Source organism: Mesoplodon mirus, assembly GCF_964341445.2.
Source record: "Mesoplodon mirus genome assembly, chromosome: 9".
NCBI classification, from domain to species: domain Eukaryota; kingdom Metazoa; phylum Chordata; class Mammalia; order Artiodactyla; family Ziphiidae; genus Mesoplodon; species Mesoplodon mirus.
This window is the reverse complement of record NC_138985.1, coordinates 82,849,965-82,877,469: the sequence shown is the minus strand read 5'-3', so window position 1 is coordinate 82,877,469 and position 27,505 is coordinate 82,849,965. Positions and strand designations below refer to the sequence as shown.

At 38.2% G+C, this 27,505-nt stretch overlaps 2 protein-coding genes across 6 annotated transcripts in view; one reads left to right on the top strand and one right to left on the bottom strand.

The window, feature by feature from the left end:
- ST7 (suppression of tumorigenicity 7) overlaps nucleotides 1-27,505 on the bottom strand; it is a 263,462-nt gene that overhangs the window by 147,661 nt on the left and 88,296 nt on the right. The window lies entirely within an intron of this gene.
- LOC309810154 (MOB-like protein phocein) lies at nucleotides 16,764-17,593 on the top strand. Its single transcript, XM_082631969.1, is given in 2 exon segments — nucleotides 16,764-17,183; nucleotides 17,185-17,593. Coding segments are annotated over 2 exon segments (675 nt in total). The 5' UTR covers nucleotides 16,764-16,833; the 3' UTR covers nucleotides 17,510-17,593.

Genomic DNA, 27,505 nt, shown 5'->3' with positions numbered 1-27,505 from the left:
TTATCTATATAAATTAAAAGCCTGAAATTTGGAATTTGCAGATTTACTTGCTAAAATCATTCTAAAAATATGAAGAGATCTTGCTCATCCACTTGTCAATCCTGAAGTTCATACATGTGAATTGAGCACATTTTTATTGTTTTTTAAATCATTATACACCTAGGAATTTACCCTAAGGAAATAATCATGGATTTCTGCATACATTTATCTTCAAGGATATTCAGGAAAATATATTTATAAATATATTATTTATAAAAGCAAAATAAAAAACCACTAAATATCCAACAAAAGAAATGGTTAAATATTATATATCATTATGATAGAATAGTATGCAGCCATTAAAAATCGTGCTATAAAGTTACTTAGGAAAAAATTATCACCACATTTTAGTTTAAAAAGCATATTATATAACTTTTTATAGTTTGACACCTTTTGTAAAAAGTTCATAGATTATACATTTACTATCTGTGTAGGTACATAGGCGTAAGTATAGTTTCTGGGCACACAAAGAAAACTTGAAAGAGAAAAACAAATACTGTATGCTCATGCCTGTGTATGGAATCTAAAAAAAAAAAAAAATGGTACTGATGAACCTAGTGGCAGGGCAGGAATAAAAACGTAGACATAGAGAATGGACTTGAGGACACGGGGGTGAGGGGGGCCGTGGAGGGGGAAGCTAGGGCGAAGTGAGAGTAGCATGGACATATATACACTACCAAATGTAAAACAGATAGCTAGTGGGAAGCAGCCACATAGCACAGGGAGATCAGCTCAGTGCTTTGCAATGACCTAGAGGGATGGGATAGGGAGGGTGGGAGGGAAGCTCAAGAGGGAAGAGATACAGGGATACATGTATATGTATAGCTGATTCACTTTGTTATACAGCAGCAGAAACTAACACAGTATTGTGAAGCAATTATACTCCAATAAAGATGTATTTTAAAAAAAAAGAAAAGTAAATTTGAAGGATACAAAGCAGCTTTCCAATACTGCTCAACTCTGAGTGGTAGAATTATGTGTGAAATTTTTTTCCTTCACTATAGACTTGAAATTTTCTACTATATGTGTTGTTTCTTTTAATCAGGGGAAAAAGAGATTTTCAAAGCATGACATAAAGCTAAAAACTATACAGTGCAATAGTTATCTTTGGAGGGTGAGATTATGTGAAACCTTCATTTTATACTTTTTTACACTACCTATAGTCTTAAATTTTTTACATATGCATGTATTATTCTGGTAATCAATAAAAGTATATATAGTTTTTAACACAACCAATATATGCTGTTCTTTAATTTCAACAAATAAGATATTTTCTTATTCAAGGGAATTTTTAAAAGAACATATCTATTTTAGTTTAAAATAAGATATTTAAGGATAAGTTGACAGATTAATAGCAACAACAACAAAACGCTCCTACTTTTATTAAGAAGTTTTCAAGGAGAACTATATAGGAAAAGTTATATATGTTTACATGTATCTGAATTCCAGTTTTATAAAGATGAACACTGAGCAATTTTTAATGATTACAATGCTACAGTCACAAAATCTTGTATGAAATTATTTATTTCAGTACATTTATAATTGCATATAGATAGCACACAGATTTATTCAAGAACATGAAAGACTGTTCCTAAGCCAGAGAAGGAGAGCCATTTAGGAAGCCAGCAACTCATTTAACATGCACAGTCTGCACCAAGCAGTGCCACCCACCCAAGCACTGTCGCCATCCTTCAGTGTCACAGTGGGCTGGTGACATGACTTAATTGCTGAGCTAAAGCTAATTATAAGGCAAATGAAACAATAAGAGAGAATTCACCCCAACCAATTAACTAAAAGAGTAGACATTAATTGTCTTAGAATGTCCTGCCTATGCTAATTTAAACTTTATTACCCATAAAGGCATCCATACAACCACGACTTTTTTTTGTTCTATTCTTTTTCAGCCTTTATAATAGTAGGAAAGACCCTGATGCAGAGCATCTATCTTGCTACCATGTAGCAGGCATTCAGCTTTCTCCAGCTGGGCATGAATTTCTATGCTTCACCCTAGGCTTTAAGCAGTGTTGTTTAAATAATGTAAGTTACTGCATGGTAATAAGCTGATAATTGCATAATAACTCCATTAGAAAGAATGAAAGCAGCAAGAGAACTTGGATTCACAATGCTTATATTATAACCCAATAAGTACAATTAATTTGTGTTCCAAGATGGCTGGATTAATTAATACATCTAATTGGGAAAAATGGGCAGAAGAACTGAATAGACATTTTTCCAAAGAGAAAACGCAGATGGCCAGTAGACACATGAAAAGATGCTCAACATCGCTAATCATCAGGGAAATGCAAATTAAAACCACAATGAGATATCACCTCATACCAGTCAGAATGGCCATCATCAAAAAATCTACAAACAATAAATGCTGGAGAGGGTGTGGAGAAAAGGGAACCCTCTTACACTGTTGGTGGGAATGTAAATTGGTGCAGCCACTGTGTAGAACAGTATGGAGGGTCCTCAAAAAAACTAAAAATAGAACTACCATATGACCCAGTAATCACACTCCTGGGCATAGATCCAGAAAAGATGAAAACTCTAACTTGAAAAGACACATGCACCCCAATGTTCATAGCAGCACTATTTACAATACCCAAGACATGGAAGTAACCTAAGTGTCCATCAACAGAGGAATGGATAAAGAAGATGTGAGATACACACACACACACACACACACAATGGAACATTACTCAGCCATAAAAAAGAAATATTGCCATTTGCAGCAACATGGATGGATCTAGAGATTATCATACTAAGTGAAGTCAGAGAAACACAAGTATTACATGATATCACTTATATGTGGCATCTAAAAAATAATACAAGTGAATTTATTTACAAAATAGAAACAGACTCACAGACATAGAGGCATAGAAAACAAACTTATTGTTACCAAAGGGGAAGGGGGGAGGGATAAATTAGGAGATACACACTACTATATATAAAATAGATAAGCCACAGGATTAGTGTATAGCAAAGGGAACTGTATTCAATATCTTGTAATAACCTATAATGGAAAAGAATCTATATACATATATATGTATAACTGGATCACTTTGTTGTACACCTGAAATTAACACAATATAGTTCATCAACTATACTTCAATTAAAAATAAATAAGTAAAATTAAATTAAATTAAATGCTGCAACAGCACTAGATTGTGTGGAGGCCCAGGGATGTGGTTAAATAGCCTGTTGATTTCTCTGAGTTTTTTTTTTACTGAGTTTCTTTTGCTTTTTTCTCTGGGTCTCATTCCAGTAACCTGCTTAAAATCCCACCCCATTTCAGCCCTGTTCTTCAAAGACTGAAGCTTAGCCTCAATGCTCCCTAGTGGGTTCCAGCATAGTCTGGTTGGACTTCTGAGAACGCTAAGCCTGAAATTCTGAGTCACTATGCTCCCCTTTCCTTCGTCTCAAATTCCCTTTCGCAATGGCCTACCATGTGCCCTTACTGCCTGAGCACCTCTTTGGTCTCTGGTCTTGATCTGACTCACTTCACTTCCTTCATCCACACCTGAAGCTGGACCAGCTGCAGTGGCTGCATCTTTTTCCCCATTCTGCCTCCTGCCCACCTACCTTGCTCAGCTAGAAGGAATTAGCTCTGCCTGGCCAGATGCCAAGAAGTGACAAATCAAGCTCAATCAATAGGTGGTAATTAAATTTCTGCCTCAAAAGCCCAGCAGAGGTTGTCAATGGGATTTCTCAGTGGATCCCTGCTGCTAAGCAAGGATGCGATTTTATATTTAGTTTTAAAACTTGAACTTTCTCCAACAGGATTCTTAGAGAAAAGAATAAAGAGTAAATAAAGGCAATAGTAAGAGTTGTTTTATGGGAAAAAGGGCAATAAGGGAGGACTTGGCATTTCCAAAATCAAAATGCCTATGGCTAAGTAGATCATGACTAATCTTTGTTTCTAGGTAAGTTGAATAGAAACACTGACTGAAAAGTGATGTAGGTCACCTTCAAATATAATCTATTCTCTCGTTTTTTCCTTCAGTCTAGAATCTTTAAGCAAGCCATTTAGAAGATATAATATTACAGGATGACACCAACTGAGGGGAATAGGGTGAAGCGTAAGGGCCGAGGACAAAACAACTTCAGTGGCCTGAAGTGGGAAAAGTGCTGCTTTCACTCACTGATCTATACCATATTTCTTTTAAGAATGCATTAATAGGAATATGCTTTTCTCCCCCACATCCAATCCATATCACTGCCCCAAACAATTATTCCTCTAGGAAATGTGAGGTTGAAAACAAATGTCTCCCATTAAATGAGAACTACTCTCTTAATGACATTAGTACATATGCTCTCACTTTAAAAATAAGAGGCTGTTGAATTAATCACTTAAGTATATTGAACAAACTGTGGAAGAGTATTATCCTGCTGGAAACTCCACTCCTCACTCACACAACTACTGGAGATTTCCAGTTAGGTCTAATGACCAGTAATAACCACAGCCATACAGACGGTCAGGAGAGTTTCTGATTTACCTAAAGTGGAAAACTGTTGCCAACAAAAAGAAAATGGAACACATAGTATAGTATGTTCTGCCTCTAATGCCTCTTTCGCAGGCTGAACATGCATCTGAAGAGCATGACATTTCATGCAGCTTGCTCAACGATAGCTTTTTAAAGATCTTACTACCAGATCTGTACTCAACTGGTGTGCTAATTGGATTACTGAGCTCCTAGTCCAGAGCCACTTTGTCTGTTTACTCACATGTACCATTCAAACATTATTACTTTCTATGACTGCCATGATATGGAAAAGGTGGGGAAGCCCTGAATTAATCTTTGTCATCTAGGGCTTATTTTGGCATAGCCCATATTATCATATGGTGTCTTTGAAGAATGGTAACATGTTCAAGCTGGAAAAGACCTCAAATTACCTCTTCCCACACGGGGATTCTCCAAATGTAGGTTCCATAGGATATTAAGAGATGTTAGTTTAATTGGGGGAGGGGCAATTTGAGAAACACTGGGTTAAAATTAAGTAGTTTTTTTTAGTGCAGGATGTCTCAGAAGCTACCATATGCTGAATACACTGTGACTCTCCAGAAGGGGAGTGTAGCACACAATTTATGTTTACTTAAGAGTGGAGCCCTAAGAATATCTTTTTTTTTTAATTGTGGTAAAATACACGTAACAAAAATTTATCGTCTTAATCATTTTTAAGTGTACGTTCAACAGTGTTAAGTATATACACATTGTTGTGCAACCAATCTCCAGAACCTGTCATCTTGCAAAACTGAAACTCTACACCCATTAAACCACAGCTCCCCATTTCCCTCTCCTCCCGGTCCCTGGCAACCACTCTTAGAATATCTTTAGCAAGTAATAGTTCACAAAACATACTTTGGAAAATACTACTTTATCTCTTTTAGCTCACCCCCTCTTTTTATAGATGAGAAAATGGGCCTGAAGATGTTAAGGAATTTATACAACATCACAAGTTAATAGTGAGCCAGGCCTAGAACACAGGCTGCTGGACTTTCAGTCTGACCTCTTTTCACCACAGAAAGAGTAGACTGCTGAAATAAGCTAATGATTATCCAAATTCTACCAACATCTGCTCTGAAAACACCTAGTATCCACCAGATCCATTCCAGATAAAGGACTATTAGGTAAAAGAATTCTCCCAAAAGTCACACTAAATCCACAGTATTCCAAACTGGAGTACACATGACATCAGGAAGTCCCAATTTAAACATGCCATATCCTCCTGGAGCATCTATTGTACTTGATGATTAAATGATAAATAAATATTTTGATATTAAAATCATCATGGATCTATTGCAAGGCAGGATATAAAACTGACCTATTTTAAAAGGACTTCAAGGGAATCCTGTTTCAGCAGTGAGCTACACATTGGCCTGTGGCCCCAGCTGCCTATCCTTTCCCATTTGAATCTAGCGTGGAGGCGAAAAGCCTAAAACCTATAGTAAGACCTGGGATACAGCTCAGGAGGAACACCCTGGTAACCCATGAACCAAACTGTACTTCCACAGGCACCTGGACAGTTCATACCAATTCTTATGCTCTTTAGTACCTGTGTCTCTCAACGAGCATCCTAAGGCTCCAGAGAAGGGACAAGTTAGGAGGGTCTTCCAGTAATAATAATCAAAAGAACACAAAAAGGAGTGATATTGTCTGTTGCTAGACATCAAGTTTAGGATGAAATGGGGGAGCTGGTAGCAGAAGAGAAGGGTTGAATTACATACCAAGCTCTTAGTCAGAAGGTCTATTGTGGGATGGCATTTAAATTCCAGCAGCTACTCCCTCTCTCTGCAGATTCTAAATCCATAAAACTTAAAATAGTTATACTGTATGCCCATTCATTTTCACAATGTACTTATTAAAATTCAATTATATCAAATCACGCTATAAGAGTGAAAATGAAAAATGGTTTTTGCCTTTCTTCTGAAAATTATCCAAAGAGAGAAGGTACAACCTTTTAAAAATAATTCTGCAGAGACGGGAAGGATAAGCTATTTTCCTTTTAGATCTCTAAGTTTTTAGCTTTCATCCATATGCTACTGCCAACTTTCTAAGCTTTAGAAATTACTGGCAGGTTTTCAAATATAAAATACATAGTGATAATTTTCTTGCCTTTATTTTAGCTGTGCCTAAGCAGCTGGCTTGAAGCAGCTGGCAACCCAAGAGGGAAATAAAACAGAACGAAGCCAAGCGCCTCCTTGACTAGCATCACGTGCCAGGGCAAGGTCGGCTTCAGTTCCACTTGGCGTTTCCTTTTAACCTGTCTCAAAAGATCCCTTCTCAGAATATCTGCATCAGTATGTTAATCCTGGCACTGGGTGCTGGGTATTCATTCTTCCCCCAGCTGCTCTCTGCTTCACATCCTCTAAAATCATGGCTCCCCACGCCAAAATGAAATGCAAACTGGTACATTAGTCAAAGACACAGAGAATGAGCGCCAAGTAAGGTGAGAGGCATGTGCCATGAATATTAATGTAACCCAAGCAATTGTAATCATTACAATGGGAGCTGGCACACGTTAGTTACTAACTGCACAGAAGAGGCTGCAGTTAACCTTGGTGAAGGTTAGGAAGCTCTGCTTTAGTCACTCAGAGGAAGCCTTCATTTTTCCAATTGAGTGAGTAACGATTCTGGATTCTCAGCTCCCCAAGACAGCCAATTATTTTCAGGAGTATTGCTAAATTCTCAAAATAAATTTTGAATTTGCATTAATTGAAGATACATGACATACTACAGATGGGTGGTGGTAAAGTAGAAAAAACACAGGATGAAACAGTTTGTGAGAAAGTAAAATCATTCTTGGCAGTGGCTGGTTAATTTATAAACAACCTACTCTAACAATGTTTCAGTAAGTGGGATAAAATAATAGTACTAATAAAAACAACTCAGTACTAGATTGGAGCCACCACCCACCCTGAGGCAGAGAAAGAAAATGCTTTTTATAAAAGGAAAGAATTAATAAAAAGGAAAAAGAAGAAAAAAAGATATTCACACTTAAAATGTGTATTTATGGTAGGAATACTAATTTACTTAAATGGGGTCGATGTCTTATAAACTGTGAAACCCACAATAATATATGATGTTGCCTTTCCTCTTTACAGCATAAATGAGATTTCCAAAGAGGCCTAAGCTATCAGACATGCTAAATGTTTCTAAAAACAAAACAAAAATACTGATTTGTAAGAACGAAATAGAAAATAAAGCAGCTTTACCAGCTTTAAGAAAATACTACACTGAATCCCAGCTTAGCTAACTCCATGTCAATAAATATCTGTTGGATGCTAAATGAAATGTCACCGTGTAGAATTTAAGGGAATTTAAGAGAATTTATTAGAAGCCTCCTTGCTAATACAGTTGAAGAAAAGCAACTAGAAGGGTAAAACCTGAATCATCTGTTACGGGTCTGACAAAGAGTCTCCCTTTGACCAACCTTTAATCAGGCTCCTCTGAATCTTCCTCCCAACTAGGCCTCAACTTTTGGACTGGCATGCCTGCCTTTGCATCACCAACTTTAGCAAGGATCCTATTAAGTAGGTTTAGCCAGAATCTCCACCCTTGATATCTGACCACCCTAAATATCTAACCAAATTCCCCATCCTCCACCATCCCCCAAATGATAGCTGATCACTCTGGCCAGTCTTCAGAAAGAATCTTTTTAGATCAGTTTAGCAAAGAATTGTCCTACCCTCTTAGTAATTTTCTAGCCACCTCCCCCACTACCCCCAGCCTGTTCCTTGACTATAAACCCCCAATCTTCCCTGTTGTGATCAGAACTGAGCCCAGTTCTATACTGAGGTCTCTTTCTCCCTACTGCAATAGTCCCTGTTTTTACTGCTTTAACTATTGTCCAGCTCTGATTTTCTTTGAGAGGTCTTAGTCATTGTGCCTCTCTGGAAAACAGTTTGGCAATTCTTCAAAATGTTAAACATAGAGTTACCACAAAACTCAGCAGTTCCACTCCTAGGCATATACCCATGAGAACTGAAAAGATATGTCCTTGCAAAAACTTGTATGTAAATGTCCACAGCAGTATTATTCACACAGCCAGAAACTAGAAACAACCCAAATCCCCATCAAATGATGAATGGATAAATATCAATAAAATGTAGTATATCCATACAAAAGAATAATATTCAGCAATAGAAAGGAATGGAGCACTGAAACATGCCACCACATGGAGGGACCTTGAAAACATTGCACACAATGAAAAAAGCCAGTCACAAAAGACCATATGTTGTATGATTCCATTCATATGAAATTTCCAGAAAAAGAAAATCCATAGAGACATAAGGTAGATTAGTGGTCTCCAGGGGATGAGGGGAGAGGGAAATGAGAAGTGACAGCTAATGGATACACAGTATTTTTCTGGGGTGATGCAAACATTCTAAAATCAGATAATGATGACGGTTACACAACTCTAGATATACTAAAAACCACTGAATTGCATACTTTAAAAGGGCAGATTTGGGCTTCCCTGGTGGCGCAGTGGTTGAAGGTCTGCCTGCCGATGCAGGGGACACGGGTTCGTGCCCCAGTCCGGGAGGATCCCACATGCCGTGGACCGGCTGGGCCCGTGAGCCATGGCCGCTGGGCCTGCACGTCCAGAGCCTGTGCTCCGCAATAGGAGAGGCCACAACAGTGAGAGGACCTCGTACCACAAAAAAAAAAAAAAAAAAAGGGCAGATTTTACTGTATATGAATTATACTTCAGTAAAGCATTATAAAAAACAAGTCATTTTCACAGGTTTATTTGTTCAATAGTATTTGTTAAGGGCCTACTATATTCCAGGCACTGGGAAAATAATAATACACAGACATGGTTCCTGCCCTCCCAGAGCTTATAGTCTTGTGGAGGAAGGCTGGGTTTAAACCCTGGCTCACAATTTGCTGTAATCTGGGAAAGTATCTTACTTTCTCATCTATAAACAGGATGAAAGGCAGTTCTCAGCGGCTGGCACATTGGGAGGCCTCCCTAAATGTCAGTTATTCTTAAGTGACTATAAAAGCAAATTATAAACACCAGAGAGAGAAGGAATACAAATAAAACAAGAGGGCTGAGGTTGGGAAGTTGGAGAAGGTATCTCTTCAGGAAATGACATTTGGGCTAAAACTTGAAGGATCAGCTAAAGGTAGAAAGACTTAAAGAACTACAGACAAAGGAAAATACAAGTACAAAGGTCTTGAGGCAAGGAAGAGCTTGAGGCATTCCAGGAGCTGTATGTGCTCAGCAGACACTAAGTGAGGGAGAGGTAAGCAGGGGCCAGACTGTGCTGGGTCTTGTAGACCAAAATAAGTATTTTGTTTTTTATTCTAAGTACAATGGAAAAATCACTGAAGGTTTTAAGGGAGAAGTATGACATGATCCAAATTACATTTCCAAAAGATCCCTGGCTGCTATGAGGGGGAGAGATGCAATCAGAAGGCTACTGCTGTGCTCCAGGGGAGAGATAACAGTGACTGTTGTAGAGATCTTAATGACCTTGTCCAGGCTGAGACACATAGACATGAAAACAAGGATTTGCAGCAGAATCCCTTCCACTCTGTTCTACATATGCAGCTTGCACTGGACAGAACACCAAAGGAAGAGTGAACATGATGTAGAAGAAAGTGTACCATACCAGACCTGAACCCAGAAGCCCTCAAATTCCTCCTTCTACTGCCAACCAGCTATGCAATCTTGGCAAAGACTTCCTCCTTGAGCCTCAGTTCCTTATCAGTATAGTTAGAATAACAGCTCTACCTCACCGGGTTACCCTAAGACTTAACTGACGTGTATGTGAAAGTGCCTGCAGGGCATCAGGCAATATGCCCTCTAAGTGGTAGTCAACTTGAGAGATACACCCAAAACAAAAGCAAAGTACAGATTGTGATTAGTTGTTTGTTTCTCTTTAAGGTAAAGTTGTTTTTTGTTTGGTTTGGTTTGGGTTTTGTTTTGTTTTGTTTCAGTGAGTATGTGCTAAGCTTCTTCAATATACTTGGGCCTGTAGAGAAAACAGCAGGGATCCATCTACTTGTTCCATGGCCGTTTACTTGCTGGGAAACCCATACAGTTGTTGCAGATAAAAGTCTTTTCCCAAAGACACATCTCTGGGGAGCAAATATTACGTAAAGAAAACTCTTCCCTAAAGAAGCCCAGGCCAGGGAATGTATGAACCTGGAGAAAAGCAGTGAACATTTTGCTATAAAACTGGTTTTTGAAGCAACCAATATAAGGATTGATTTTAAGAGAAATGTAGCAAAGTTCATGACAAAATTATCCTGTTTACATGTTTAAACTTCTGCTGAAATTAATAAATTATACCCAAATTCTACCCGAAAAACACACCACTTTGGTCTTGCTGCTGGTGAAGACACCCCTGTACACATTAGAGCCCCCACTTTTTCTGAAGTATATTTGTAGTAAGGGATTTATCTCAAGTTAATTAAACGGTTACAAAAAAGGCAAATTCTTCTGAGATTTTTCTGGAAGCCCCTGATAGAAGCATATAAGGGAAGTAGTTTTTTAATTACCTTGATAGTTCATTAATGTTTTTGCTGACTTATAATTATATCACATTTCTTCCTATAATTCTTCCAAGAAAGCATTAACTAAAGGAAAAGCAAAGGATTATGTGTTTATTTACCAGTATGTTGAATCAGATAATGAAAAGAAACAAACAAAAAAAAACCTTTCTCATGTATATTGTCTCATAAACTTTTATCTTAAAAAGAAAAAAACAGATTTTTGTTTTATGATTTAATAAAATACCATATTAAAAAGCCAAAGGTAGCAAAACAAAAAGCACCTTTAAATAAATGCCATATTATGTTGTCATAGCTAATTTATTCAATATTAATTATTGAATAAATAGGAGGAAATCTAATGATTTCTCTGAATAGAGATTTAATGTTCTGAAAATTACTGTACTTCAAATCCTCTACACAGACACTGATACAGACTAATACAAATAATGCCTGTGGAAATTGCTATAAATGGCACATGTTGGTATAAAGTTATGTCTGCTGGGTGAAGGGGACCCTGGAGGATAACAGTACCACAGGTATTTTCAGAGTTTGTGTGTGTTTGTTTTTTAAAATCCAGCTTTCTTCCAAGAAGCAAATAAACTATGCTTCTATAGAAAAAGAGAAGAAACCAAGAAAGCAGTAGATGGAATTATTTTATAGAAATGGAAACATAAAAATCTTTCTCTACTACCTCTCAACTGAAGGAAACACAATGAATGGAAACAAAAGCTTTATCATTTTGAAAACCTTTCACCTTTCTCCTGGCTTAAGGCAAAAAGAAAAAAAAAAAGAACTAGAAATGTATTTTATCATTTACATAAAATCAACAGTCATATTATAAAAAGAACCTTACCACTCAGATTTTCTTTCTAATTTAATTCTGCCTAGAGCCTCAAAAGAGAACTGAGTGAAATAAAAAAAAAAAAAAAGCAAACAAACAAAAAAAGCAAACACTTAAGATTCTATTTCCATTTATTTTTAATCCTGATTGAGATATTTTTCCATGTACAGGACAATGTCTCTATCACAGTATGCTAAAAAAGTCAGTGTTTTAAAATAACATTAGATATAGATTAATGAGAGAGTCTCAGCAAAAGTCAAAAACAAGAGATTTCTTAACTTTCTTCCTCTTGAAAGATGAAGAAACTAAAAATTCAGCATTTTTGCTCCACTCTATCTGATCATTTAAGTGGTGGATTAAGGCACCAATACTTCTAACTGAAGTGACAGAACTAACCCATTATTTTGGCACAGAATAGGTACACTAGCTTGGTCACAAGGTGTGCTGGCCAAGCTCAGGATGTACCATTTCTCCCTTCATCTCTTGTCCTGAAGTCTATCCAATGTTTGATGTATAGAGTACATAAGCACTCACTTTTTTCCTACAAAGTATGTAAATTGGATTTCATTTACCTATGATAAACTAGTGGAATTACATCTTTTGAGGAGATCTCACAGATTTATTGTATCCTAGAAAATTTAGCATATTTAAAACATGCTAGTAAAGGAAAAGAAAATAAACACGTGAACTGAACTGCTATTGTTGTTTAGCATTCTAACAGGAGGCTAACTCTTTGAAATAAATTCCATAGATTACTATGAAAGTGTGAGTGAATTTCATATCACAATGAGCAAAAGATTAACAAGCTATCAACTTTCCTTAACCAATACTGATTCTGATCTCCATGGCAGCACTATGCAATGAGCTCTCTGCTTAGAGGTTAAAAAAGTATAAAATGGGGTCCCTGTTGGAAAGATTACCTACCATTTGCTATAGACTGAACTGTGTCCCCCTAAAATTTATATGTTGAAGCCCTAACCCTCAATGTGATCGTATTTAGAGGTGGGGCCTTAGGGAGGTAATTAGGTTTAGATGAAGTTAGGAGAGTGGAGCGTTAATGATGAGATCAGTGTCCTAAAAAGAAGAGACATCAGACAGCTTTCTCTCTGTGTACGCGGGCACGCACCATGCAAGGGTACAGCCAGAAAGTGGTTGTCTGCTAGACAGGAAGAGACTGCTCTCACCAGAGATGTGAGTCATTAGCACTCTGATCTTGGAATTCTTAGCCTCCAGACTCTGAGAAATAAATTTCTGTTGTTTAAGCCACTCAGTCTATGGTATTTTGTTATGGCAGCCCAAGATGACTAATACTCCATCGAATCAGTGAGAAACAAGGTATTCTTTAGAATAGAGGACAAACTACAAATATAATCTGAAAATGGGCTTGGATTCTTAAGCTTTGTCCTACATGTTAATTTTCCAAGTGACAACTAGTGTAACTATTGCTTATTTTCTTTTTGGGTCACAGCAATGGCTACACATTTCCTTTTAATGTCAGTGTCACTCTCCAGTACCCACTCATATGTAATCCTCCATCTTTGCTACACCTACGGATCCAGACCTGCCATTTTCAGTACTACTTCAACTTATATTCTTCCTCTCTGATATACAGAAGTAAAATTCAAACTCTCTGACTAATGTTTTCTGGGAAGTAGAGCATTTACATCTAATTTTTTCTTAACACTAAATCTGGGATTCAGATCATTTACAGTAGGTTGTTCTTTGGATATCTAATTATTTTAAATCATAAATTATTTGCACCAAATTACTTGTAAAAAGCATAAGTTATTTCTACTACTTTCCCCCCACCACAATGACCACATACACATAAAAGTTGTAGAAAGTAAAGTTCAAATAAATTTCAGCAAGCTGGCCAGTGAAAAGGCTGGCCTAATGGCCTTGAATCTTGTGAAACCTGCCCTCCATGCTTCTCCTGTTAGTAAAGAAGTCTTTAGAGCTGAATGGCATGACTGGGACTGTAAGAAAAAAGCCAAATGTTTGATCTGTCTCATTTTCTACCACCCACTCACCTCAGAGACCTGAAACTCCATGTCTGGGAGTTTCAATTCCATGATGCTTATAACTGCCTTCACAAGAGAGGACTTAGGTTTCCTTTCCTATTTATTTATAGGAAAGGCAATATTACATTAAACATTACCTTAATTATTTTAAAATATTCTGTAAACTATCATTTTATTAGAATTACTTTCATTATTGCCTATTAGCTTTCACACACACTTATTATTGTTGAAATCACATTATAGGTACTTTTCCATAACACTACACCTTAGATGTACTTCCCAAGTTTTTAGTCTTCATACTTTCATTGTAATGACTTGATGAGATAATGTCATGATGATATAGCATCACTAATATACCAATTACTTTTTTTTCGCCTTTATTTTTTTTATTTTCATTTTTTTTTACAACCTTATTGGAGTATAATTGCTTCACAATGGTGCATTAGTTTCTGCTTTATAACAAACCCAATTCCCTTTTGATGAACATTGAGGTTACTTCCAATCATTTGCTACTGTGGGAAACAATAGGGTTTGATCATGGTGTGAACACATATTACCATGGAATGGATTCCTAGGGACAGGATTACTAGCCCAAAGGGTTTTAGCAATTTTTCTACTTTTCCTGTGGTTTACCTTTTCTTTTCCCCCCAAGAGGAACTGTGCCAATGTCTTCACCAGCAATCAATAAGTTCCTGGTTTCTTTTAAAAATAAAAACGTACAAATTTTGCTGCAAATTTGCCAATATGAGACGTTCACTTTTGTGACGGCAGGGGGGGATTACCTCAATATAATTATAAAATGATACCTATGTGCTATAAATTTGAACAAGACCTTTGATAGTGAATTATGATAAACATTTTTTCATGTTCACTTTACTAACTATATTTCCCTTTGTGTGAATTATCTGTTTGGTCCATTCATCTATTAAAGTCTCAATGTTTGAGGGATAAAAACAAACAAGCACTTTACACAAACAGCCCTCCATATTCTCGGGTTCCCCATCTGTGGATTCAACCAGCCACAATTAAAACATATTTAATAGAAAGACTCCAGAAAGTTCCAAAAAGCAAAACTTGAATTTGCTGTATTAGGTATTATAAGTAATCTACAGATTATTTCAAGTATATGGGAAGACTGCACAGGTTAAATGCAAATACTACGCCATTTTATATACGGCACTTGAGCATCCACAGATTTAGGTATCTGCAGGGGTCCGAGAACCAATGCCCTATAGATACCAAGGGATGACTGTACTTTATAGTCTTTAGCAGTCATATTGGTACAGATCTATTTTCCCACTCTGCTACTGTTCTTCTAAAAGCTGTTACTGAACATACATCTTAAATATTTTTCAAATCTATCTTTTTCTTTGTTTTTCTATTTCTTTAAACCCCCAAAAGATACCCTTTCACATTTCTATTACATATTTTATTTTTTTAGTCTTTCTAGAACATGATTTTTTCATTAATTTCATTAATTCATTAAGTTCACTAATTTATTTCAATTTTATATTAGTATATGGTAAAAGATATTGATGTAAATACTTTTTTTTTTTTTTTTGGCTGCATTGGGTCTTCGTTTCTGCACGCGGGCTTTCTCTAGCTGCGGTGAGCGGGGGCTACTCTTCGTTGCCGTGCGCGGGCTTCTCATTGAGGTGGCTTCTCTTGTTGCAGAGCTCGGGCTCCAGGTGCACGGGCTTCAGTAGTTGTGGCACATGCGTTTAGTCGCTCCGCGGCATGTGGGATCTTCCCAGACCAGGGATCGAACCTGTGTCCCCTGCATTGGCAAGCGGATCCTTAACTACTGCACCACCAGGGACGCCCTGCAAATACTTGTTTAAAAACTGCTACTCAGCTCCCCAAAAACACTGTAATCCTTTCTTTGGAGAAAACTTATTATATTGTTTACATATTGCTGAATCTATTTCTAGACTTAAGTATTGTTCCATAGACCTGTGTTTATACTTTTTCATCATTATTACTCATTGCTCTTCTATTTGGAAAGTTCCTTGGAAAGCTCTTGTTTATTTTTCCATTAGATCATTCTTTCCAGTTCTCCCCAAAATCCCAGAATGATTTTGATTGAAATTGTAGTATATGCATAAATTAACTTTGAAAGGTCAGGGACTGGATTTATAAATTAAAGTGCTGCATACACATAGAAGGAATGCTTTGGCTTTCTGACACTTGTTTTCTGTTTCTCTCAGAGTGAAGAAGCTTCATGCCTATTTCTTGAGACTGTTGTTGTATATAACAAGATCTCTGGGATTCTATTTCTATGTCTCAGCCTTTACTTAGTTCAAAACATACTTGAAGGCCCACCATCTGTTCTAGCTACAAAACACCTGGAAAGAGACAAGGTTTTCCACTCAGCTGGAATTGTGAAAGAGGCAGAGGAAAATTAGTTCAGCACTTCAATTAGAAACCTTTCCCTTATACATGGTGTTGCAGTCATGAATTACCTGATATTCTGCTTGCCTTGTCTGCATTTCCTGCTTCAACTGATTCCATAGCTTTCAGACCCATTTTGACCTCTGTTATGCACAGGCTCTTCTTCGTTGAGCAGCCAGTGTCTAGCCCCACCCACAGTCTGTCTCTAGTGGACCTTCCCCTCCTATGCAAGCTGCTTGGCTACCCCCAGACCTTCACAACAAAGGATGCGACCACATATGCCTCAACTAGTTATACTGATCAAATGGATGTGAAATTTCAAAACTAAATGTTAATATTTAAGTAAACAAATCTGTAAACTGGTGGAAGCCTAAGGCCCAAGGTCAGAAATAAATTAAAATATAACTAATAACTATTTGGTATATAAGAATTTGATCTGCCCGGACCGAGAGCGCCGCTCCACCCCGCCCCCCGCGCAGGCAGCCGTCCCCTACATCCGGGTACCGACTTCAGCCGCCCAGACTCTGGCACTATGGTCATGGCGGAGGGGACGGCAGTGCTGAGGCGGAACAGGCCGGGCACCAAGGCTCAGGATTTCTATAATTGGCCTGATGAATCCTTTGATGAAATGGACAGTACACTAGCTGTTCAGCAGTATATTCAACAGAACATAAGAGCAGATTGTTCCAATATTGACAAAATTCTTGAACCACCTGAAGGCCAAGATGAAGGTGTATGGAAGTATGAACATTTAAGGCAATTCTGTCTTGAGCTAAATGGACTTGCTGTCAAACTTCAGAGTGAATGTCATCCAGATACATGCACTCAGATGACAGCAACTGAACAATGGATTTTTCTTTGTGCAGCTCATAAAACACCAAAAGTGTCCTGCTATAGACTATACTAGACACACACTTGATGGTGCTGCATGTCTTCTGAATAGCAATAAATATTTTCCCAGCAGGGTTAGCATAAAGGAATCATCTGTAGCAAAACTAGGATCAGTATGCCGTACGATTTACAGAATATTTTCACATGCTTATTTTCATCACCGGCAGATATTTGATGAATATGAAAATGAAACATTTTTGTGTCATCGGTTTACTAAATTTGTGATGAAATATAATTTGATGTCCAAGGATAACCTGATTGTACCAATTTTAGAAGAAGAAGTTCAGAATTCAGTTTCTGGGGAAAGTGAAGCGTGAAGGGAATCGTATAGAAAAAAATGTACTGATCACATAATTAACATTAATTATGTACTGTATATATATCATTTTAGACACATCAATCACGTATCCATAGTATAGCTTCTTTGTTTAGTATAGGTTTTTGTATGCTGAGTGTTGCCTTTTAAAATGGGAGATACTTTTTAAGTTATTCATGAGCTGTATATTCACTGGTGTGGCACTCATCGTTTTTAAATAAGATTAGTATTATCTGTTTATAATGCCCGTTAATAAAAGAATTTACAGTTTGGTAAAAAAAAAAAAAAAAAAAAAGAATTTGATTTAATATCAAGAGTTCTTCTGTACTTCACAGGTTTTTAACCAGAGGTACTTTCATGAAATGAAGTATCTGAGGGATGACATTCTCAATTTCAGAATAAATATAGATCTATATGTCTCAAATTAGCAGGAATTTCATATATATACATATATGTGCCAGAAATACCACACACACACACACACACATTTGCCATGATTTGTGTTCATTCTAGCATGTGTTAGACAGGTAAAGAAACAATTCTTAACTTGAAACATTCCTTCTCTTTTCCCTTTAAATAATAATTTCTATTCAAGAACAAAAATCATATTTGCTATTTCTTTGATACCGTCATATAGCATTTGTATAAATATAGCCAACAATTGTAAATGCCGAGGTAAAATTTTTCTGGATTGTAATTTCTCAAAAGACACAGGATAGCTATGAAAATAGGATTTATAATCCTACAGCATTTCTCTTTTTTGATACTTGGTTTCCTCCTCAGAATTATGATACTCAATTTCATCACATTGAACCAAAAAATCAAAGCAAATTTAGCCTTCAAGTAAAGAAGCACAATGTTCCTTCATGAAAAAGAGGTCTGCATTAACAAACCAAAAGAAAAGATAACAAAGGGTATTAAATAGAACACATTTTAAGTTTTCCACATTAACATTTTTATGCAAATTGATCGTTAACTTCTGAACAGATAAAGCTAAAGGAAGTTCATGTTTTACTGGGAAATAAAAACAAAAAAATTCCATCATGCAAACTGTATGGGAAAAAACTGCTCTTCTGCAAAAAGAAAATGTGTTATTGATTTCCCTGTCTTACTTAAATAGATAACCTGACTAGTTAAAGAATAATCTATTCTCAAAAAGCAAAAGCAGATGTGTTTCCAGTCACTCACTCATACCAGTTAGGCAATATTCCTGATACTCTTGACACTCACAAATACGATTTATAAAGAATTTAAAAATAAAAACTCATGAAAAATGAGCATGCTTTACAATGACAGCTCACATAAATCCTGGAATCTGTGGCCCACACACAAGAAACAGCTGTTACCCTAAGTCAGAGGAGTCAGAGGCACTGCCTCAAACCAACTGGCGTTCTGCAAAACATCCCACTTTGATAGGATTACTGTAGCTGCCAGACGCCACAGATGGTAACAGGACTTGAAAAAAATCGGAAGGGATCTTGATTTTTAACCCTCTTACTTTACAGCACAAATAACTTGATCCCAACAAGTGACAGGCCACGTTCACATATTACATAGTGACAAAGTTCAGGTCTCTTTACTCTTTCTACTTCTCCACTTTTTTTCAAAGACATTCTGTTAAAAGGAAAAATAAGTCCCAATAAAGGAGTACCTTATACTATATTCAAATTGATGATTTAGTATGGGTCTGAAATAACATAATAATTAGTTGATGTCAGAGGTCTTCAACTGGGCTATTATTTGCTATGTTTAGGCATCTGATGCCAAATAATCAAGCCCAGACATATTAGTACAGAACTCAAACAATCTCCTATTAGGAGAAGCCCTAATTCAAAGCATGTAAACAATATCTTACAACTCACTAAGACTTAGTTCTTTTGAATTCGCATCAAATCAACACTATAGAAAGAATATCAATTATATCCAAAATATAATGTCAAGAACTGTATGAAAAGCAAAGAAGTAGAAGAAACAGTCCCTGACCTAATGAATTTAAAACTCTAGCTTTAGTTTTGTCCTGGGCCAGTTTTCATTCACACATATGGCAAAAGAAAGGCACTTTCAGACATACTAAGAATGAATGAATTTGGACACATACCAAATCATTATGTTGTACATCTAAAACAAATATACAATGTTATATGTCAATTATACCTCAATTAGAAAAATAATGAATACATAAGTATAACAAGATAAATTAAATAGTGAAATACAGCTCTAAGCATAAAAGCTTTAAATTGGCCACGATTTAAAATCACTACATTTGGGGCTTCCCTGGTGGCACAGTGGTTAAGAATCCGCCTGTCAATGTAGGGGACGCGGGTTCGAGCCCTGGTCCGGGAAAGATCCCACATGTCACGGAGCAGCTAAATCTGTGAGCCACGACTACTGAGCCCACGTGCCACAACTACTGAAGCCCACATACCTAGAGCCCATACTCCGCAACAAGAGAAGCCACCACAATGAGAAGCCCATGCACTGCAACAAAGAGTAGCCCCCGCTCACTGCAACTAGAGAAAGCCCATGCGCAGCAACGAAGACACAACACAGCAAAAAATAAATTAATTAAATAAAAAAAATTTTTTAAAGCAAAAAAAAAAAAAATACTCCTACACCTATATTTAAATAAATAAATAAAATCACTACATTTTAAAAGGTTTACCTTTCAAATCATTAGAAAAAATAAAATATAAGGAATCAATGAAAACTAAACCTACAGCTGTAGATCATCCACAAGTTGATGATAAGCAGCATCTCTCTATTCTCTTCATCCCAGATACTGATACAGAGTTGAAATGGGCAGGTTCAAAGTTAGAACCCTGAAGTATATCACCAGAATCCTCCCCCAGAGTGACTCTGATGTAGAAGACTCCCTTATACGTGAAAAGCTATTTCCAATTTACACTTTCTTCTATTTTATCTCATTTAATCTCATGTAACTCTCACAACTCTGAGCAAGAAATACACTCTTCAGTAATGCACTAAAATTCTTTTTTCACCTGGCACAAATCAATATTCCCATCTCACCTGGATCATTAAGCTGGAACAAAAAGTCCTACTGACAATTTGAACAGAAAGAAAGAAGAGTATCAGGAAGGTGCCTGAAATTTACTAAAATATGAACATCAGTTATCAGATCCATAAATATTTTATCAAATAAATAAATCCCCGCTACCCCACTGAGCAAACTGGGAGTTAGGTAGATTAGGTACAGTGTAGTGGTTGGTGCATGTCATAATGATCTGATCGTAAATATCAGATCCACACAACTAATGAGAGGTGTTAACTCAGGACCATTGAATGCGTGTCTAGGGTTCCTCATACCACATTATCACTAAATCTAAGACTTTCCTAATTCATCTGCTTTTCCTTTTAACTAGCCCATATTTCTTCAACTCTGCAAAGGAATACGAATTGGATGTACTGCTAAAATCCAAATTTATTTCTCTGTTGCCCTTCCCTGGTATGCCCAGCAGAGAATCCCATAGCAATTGCATCCATCAGGAATACTAGTTGTTTTTAAAAAATAATCAATGTTGGGAAAACGCTCACACAGAGCTTAGCAAATGAAACCGTCTTGCTCTTCACCCATGAAGATTTATTTGCCAAATTACCAAATAAACCAAACAAAAAGAAAGCGCAACATGTTACCCTGCCCTCAAGCACAGCACATTTATAGTACAGACCAAGTGTGATAAAGGAAATGACCAGACAAAGGCAAAACTCACTTATATTCTAGTTCATGGTGTCCTTTTAAGAAGAAGAGGAGGGAAATGCAAAAATAGTCATTGTCACCTTCTAGGCAAACTTCAAGTCCAGCTCTACCCACTACCACCTTGAACATGGGGCACGTGTACATGTTACATGTGACACGTGTCACAGGCACAGTGGGGCAGAGTAGTTTTTGATCCCTGAAGGACGGACAGACTTGCACTATGGCACCTGAGGATCTAGCCTGACAACTCCAATAATGCAAAAGGCCAGCAGAGAGACACAGCATTACCAAGCAATGCCTCTGTTTCACGGACTGGGTTCTTCTGTCTCATTTTATAGTTTTAACAGATGTAGCTCATACCTAAATGGGTACGTGCACAGGTTTTTAAATGTAATATATAGTAACCTGTACTAGCTATAGTAGTCTTTACTAGCTGCACTAGCTAAGGTCAGAACTATGAACTAGAACACTGTTCAGTACATCACTCTCCCAAGCCATGCATAACAATCTATCCTCCCTCAGTGTAGCTGTTTCCCACCAAGCAAAGACTTGAGGGATTGCCACAGAGAAGGACTGGGCTGAGGATGGGATGAAGCCAGGCAAATCTGGCAGCCCAAAACTGTGGTAAGAGGGCTGTGCCTCTATCTCCCTAGCTCCAGCCGGTGCTGCAAGGCAAGATTCAGAGGTGCCAGCTACAAATGGAAATACAGAGAGACACCAAAGGACCAGGGAGAAGATCCCGGTGAGCAGTGATGCTGAGGGGCTTGGCAAAGGGAGTCCATGTTTATCTTTGGTACCTCCAGGACACAAAAAGAGCAGGACACACAGCAGAGAGCCCAGGAGACCAGGGCTTTTACTGCTATTGTTCAGATGCTCCAATCATTCTTCTAAAACTGCCTGGAGAAGACAGTGGTTTTTACAAATTATTTTGATTTGAGTAGAAGATTGTTTCTTTTGTTAAAACTCTGTGTTCTGTAAAAATTGTCTGACTTTTTCCTTTCATTTAAAAGTTCTCTACAAAGAACAGCAAATAACCTAAATGCTCAACAACAGGTAAATGATTAAATGCTGTATGCCGTGGAATGGCACATAGCCATTTAAAATGTTGTCTTTCGGGCTTCCCTGGTGGCGCAGTGGTTGAGAGTCTGCCTGCCGATGCAGGGGACGCGGGTTCGTGCCCCAGTCCGGGAAGATCCCACGTGCCGCGGAGCAGCTGGGCCCGTGGGCCGTGGCCGCTGGGCCTGCACGTCCGGAGCCTGTGCCCCGCAACGGGAGAGGCCACAACAGCGAGAGGCCCGCATACAGCAAAAAAAAAACAAAAAACAAACTGCACAGAGTATGAAGCATCCCACTGATAAGATTTTTTTTTAAAGACTGGAAAAAATATTACTTCTTGGTATTGAAACTACAAATGATTGTATAACTTTCTGTACTTTCCAAATTATCTTTACTGAAAATATTTTATTTATAACAAGAAAAGTTATTTATTATTAAAAGAATAAGAACGGACATGAATAATTACTTTCCTGGAAAAGTAACTACAATATCAGATGGAAGGTTACAAAGTTATACCTCCAAAAGTCTTTCTAGTGGTTTACATGGGAAAAAAGTCAACAGAAAGCAAAACATACCAATCAAACTGTTTAGTTTCCTATAAATAGGGTATAGGGGTTAGTACAACAGGTCCTGGAAGAACAATACATTTTATTTACACCTACGAAAAGGAGAGTGACCCTAGGTAAAATTTAATTATGGCCCTTTAAATCGTGCCACACTAATCAATGATGGCATGTTTTGTTTTTAAATCTTCCCTTTCATATCTGCCCTGTGAAATATTCTGGGAAACCAGATCTGAATGACAAGGCCTTGGACACTAGCACTTTTACTTGAGAACACTGCATAAATTATTGATGACACAGAGGCTGCACTGTGTTCAAAGAGTCTGCAGCAGATGAAAAGCTTTTATTTTGGTAAAGAGCAAGAGAATGGGAATAAAAACATGTGGGTGGCTAGACTCTACTAAGGGTTGCCAACCTTCATATTTCCTTTGGCCTTTGTTGTGTGTCCTTCTCTATTTCCTTCAGATAATTTCCTATGTCAGTTATTGACACTCCCATCCATTCAATTCCTCCAACCAGGAACTTGAGAGTCATCCTTGATTTCTCCATCTAATCTCACTCCCCACACCCAATCCAACAAGCCCCACGAGTTCTACCCTTCAGATACATTCTGAACACACCATCTTCTCTCTCCCCACCATGACCACCCTGATCCAGGACACCATCACTTCTCATCTTACACAACAGCCTCCTAATTGGTCTTCCACTTCCACTCCTGCTCCCCTGGCCTCTCTCCTGCACCAACAAGACTGAAGCTCTTTCCCCTGTCAGAACCTTTGTAGGTACTGAGAGCCCCTCTGCCTGAAAGGCAATTCTTCACAAGGCTGACTTCCTGGAATCCTGCACCTTAACTCTCAAGTCCACAGAAAAGCTTTCTCTGACCACCTTATCTACAGCAACAGCCCAACTATCTCTGCACCCTCTTTGGTAAACATGGATGTGCTATGTATTTATTTGATGTCTGCTTTACTCATCAAACTATAAGCTTCAGGAGGGAAGGACTATTTCCATCTTGTTCACAGTTGTATCTCTAGCAGCTAACACAATATGGTTTAATGAACTGAAGAATACTTTGTTTCATCTGTAATTGGTAGTATTTCTACAAGTATATTAGAGTGGGACAGGGAAAATAAATCCCTGACTTCCAAGCTGATTTCTTAAATCATTGTTTATGTCTTCATTTATTTTCTCAGCATATCCTCTCACACCAATTTCTGGAATAAAAATTTGGCATGGAGACTTATAACCATGAAAAACATCCCCAGCCTCCAAACACCTGGTATTAAGCTGGCTAACCTACGCTCAGATGTCACAGACTTCACATTGCATCTATTTAATCCAAATCCTTTAATTATTGCCAGCCTAGGAAGTTTTCTGACAATGTACACAGAGAATAAAGTGCCAGACACTAAGTCAATGTAAAATCATATTGCAGCTGGACATGCACATTTGCATGGTTTTAAATTTTTTTTTTTTTTTTTTTTTTGCTGTACGCGGGCCTCTCACTGCTGTGGCCTCTCCCGCTGCGGAGCACAGGCTCCGGACGCACAGGCTCAGCGGCCATGGCTCACAGGCCCAGCCGCTCCGCGGCATATGGGATCCTCCCAGACCGGGGCACGAACCCGTATCCCCTGCATCAGCAGGCGGACTCTCAACCACTGCGCCACCAGGGAGGCCCTGGTTTTAAATTTTTAATAGAAGACTCTCTAAACAAAATTCTATCATATGGACACCATATCACAGGACTTACCACACAGATTCTGGGTGAGCTTCAGTTCTTGCAATCAAATGCTCCACTTCGTATAACCTCTCCCTATCCCATCTCATAAACAACACTACATGCCTGTAATTAAACCCTTCTGATGAAACATACAACTCTCAGATTACAATGTTTCCCCTGCAACAATAACCATTTCTAAACCCTCTTCATTTAAATGTTTAAAATATTCAATTTATCCCTTCAAATGAGGGCTCTATATAGAAAAAAGATGAGTGTCAGAAATAATTCTGAAGGATGAACACACAAGGTGACAAAAAATGGCTTTTTTTTAATGACCGATGTCCTTAATTTAGCATTTTGCTCAATCTATTCAATGCAATTTAAATCTAAGATAATGCCATACAAATATTAACTCCTCCAGAAAGCTTTGTTGCAATTTTATGTATTTATGTGTTTAGTGCTTAATATATGGCAGTCCCTTTACATGCATTGCCATTAAATCCTCCCAGCAACACTATTAGGTAGGCACCAATATTATTCCCCATTTCATAGATCAGGTGGAGGTTTAGAGAGATAAGTAATTTGGCGAGGTCAAGCCTGACGTAAGTGGCAGGGCTGGTGTTGAACCCATTAAGTCCATGCACTTAATAACTATTCTATGGCAATGAATATACGAATGAATGCTTCATCCACAGAGCATTTATGAGGTGTCTTCTAGACTTTTCTCAGATTACAACTGCCATTCTGTTTTTAAATTCAAAATCCCTATATGTTTCCATTACCCATTATGGCTCATATCATCAAGTGAGTAAAGAAACATTTTCTTAGTATATTGTATATTCTAGGCCCTGTACTATGTATTGGTAAAGCAAAGAAGAACAGAAGAAAGCCCCATTCCTGGGGGACTAGATAGAATATAGTGGAAAGTATAAGTAATTACCACATGACAGGTGGCATTCTGAGAAGCAATGTGCAGCGACCAACTACCTCCCCAAGTAAAGCTAAAAAAGGCTTCACAGAGGTAACACATGAGCTGGGATTCCAAACAAGCAGAGGTTCTCCAGGCAGAAAAGGGAAGAAAAAGCATTTGAATTAGTGGAAAACACTTCACAGAGGTGTGAAACTAAAAGCATACTGCCTATTAGGTAAAGAGCAAGATTTTAAACAGAAGCTGGAGTTGACAGTGCCCCAGAAGAGAAAGAAAAACTAAGGCTCACCACACAGGCTGAATGCAGACTGAAAGGGTCTTATATGCCATGCTTCGGAAATGGGGCTTACCCCAGAGGTGATGGGAAGCTGTCTGAGAGGCAGTGGGCAAAGTAGGAAAAGAAGAGACAGACAGACATGGGTTTGACCCTTCCTTGTGATACTTATGGCATAGCTGGATTTTGCAGAGTACATAATATCCCTGAAACACAGTTTCCTGCAAAACACACACAACATATTCCTCGTGGGTTGTTGTAAGGTATAAAAGAACGCATTCTGTCTATCTATATGAAGCATCTCCTACAAAGCAACTGCTGAACACATGCTGGCTCCTTTCACCACTGGGAGTTATAACCTCTCTAGAAATTGATTTCCCTTTAACCGAAAGGTAGAAATCCTAAAAGAATGGAATCATTAAAAGTTTGAGAGCCAGGGAAGGCCTCTGTATTTCTCACTCTTAGCACTGAGCTGGACACATTTGTGAATAAATTTGTTCGCTCCACACATTTTATTGATCACCAACAACGTGCCAGGCCTTGAGATAATTGCTAGGCATACAAAATGAACCAAGCAGACCAAAAAAAAAAAAAAATCCTTGTCATTTATGGAACTTTCAATTAGGGGTGGGAGAGCAGAGGCCAGGGGAGATAGACAATACACATTAATAAATAAATTATATAATCTATTAGAAGGTGATAAGTGCATACTTCACTTTTTTTCCCTTTCTTCTGATGCTACAGTGTAACTTCTTAAAAGAATAGCTTTCTTTCCCAACTGTGTAGGGGGTCATGGTGACTTGCTGCTTGCTTTGTATGTGTTTACCTGTATCATGTATCCTTGGTGAACTTTATGTAAAACATCAGTGTGTCATATTGATATACAGTCTTTTGTCTTGAACATGTATATGAGTGCGCCTTTGACTTCTAGCAGGCAGAACAATTCTCAGAACTCTCAGAGATGTTTACAGTTAAGTAGGCACTCCCATCTTTAAGGAGCTCTGGTTTATGTGTAATACAGATGCACACCGCACCTAAGGAGGCCCAAACACAGAGAGAGAATTTTATGTTCAGTTTTTCTTGTCCTGCCTTACAATATAAATTTTTTTTTAATTTATTTTATTTATTTATTTATTTTGGCTGTGTTGGGTCTTCGTTTCTGTGCGAGGGCTTTCTCTAGTTGCAGCAAGCGGGGGCCACTCTTCATCGCGGTGCGCGGGCCTCTCACTATCGCGGCCTCTCTTGTTGCAGAGCACAGGCTCCAGACGCGCAGGCTCAGTAGTTGTGGCTCACAGGCCTAGTTGCTCCGCGGGGCGTGGGATCTTCCCGGACCAGGGCTCGAACCTGTGTCCCCTGCATTGGCAGGCAGATTCTCAACCACTGCGCCACCAGGGAAGCCCCAATATAAATTTTATTGCATCAGCCACATTGAGAAGGAACCATCTGCTCAAAGACTGGATGAAATGACGGAGTGAGCCCTGCAGATGTCTGGGGGGAGGTCATTACAGGAAAAAGGAACGTGAAGTGCAGAAACCCTAAGGCAGCTGTGTGCCTGGTGGTTCAAGGGATTGCGAAAAGGCCTGCATGGCTATAGCAGGAGGGAACGTAAGAGGAGATAAGATCGGGGAGTTAACGGGGCCAGATCCTGTAGGGCAGCAGTCGCCCCCTGCCATTTTTGGCACCAGGGACCAGTTTCGTGGAAGACAATTTTTCCACAGATGGGGTTGGGGGGAGGGGATAG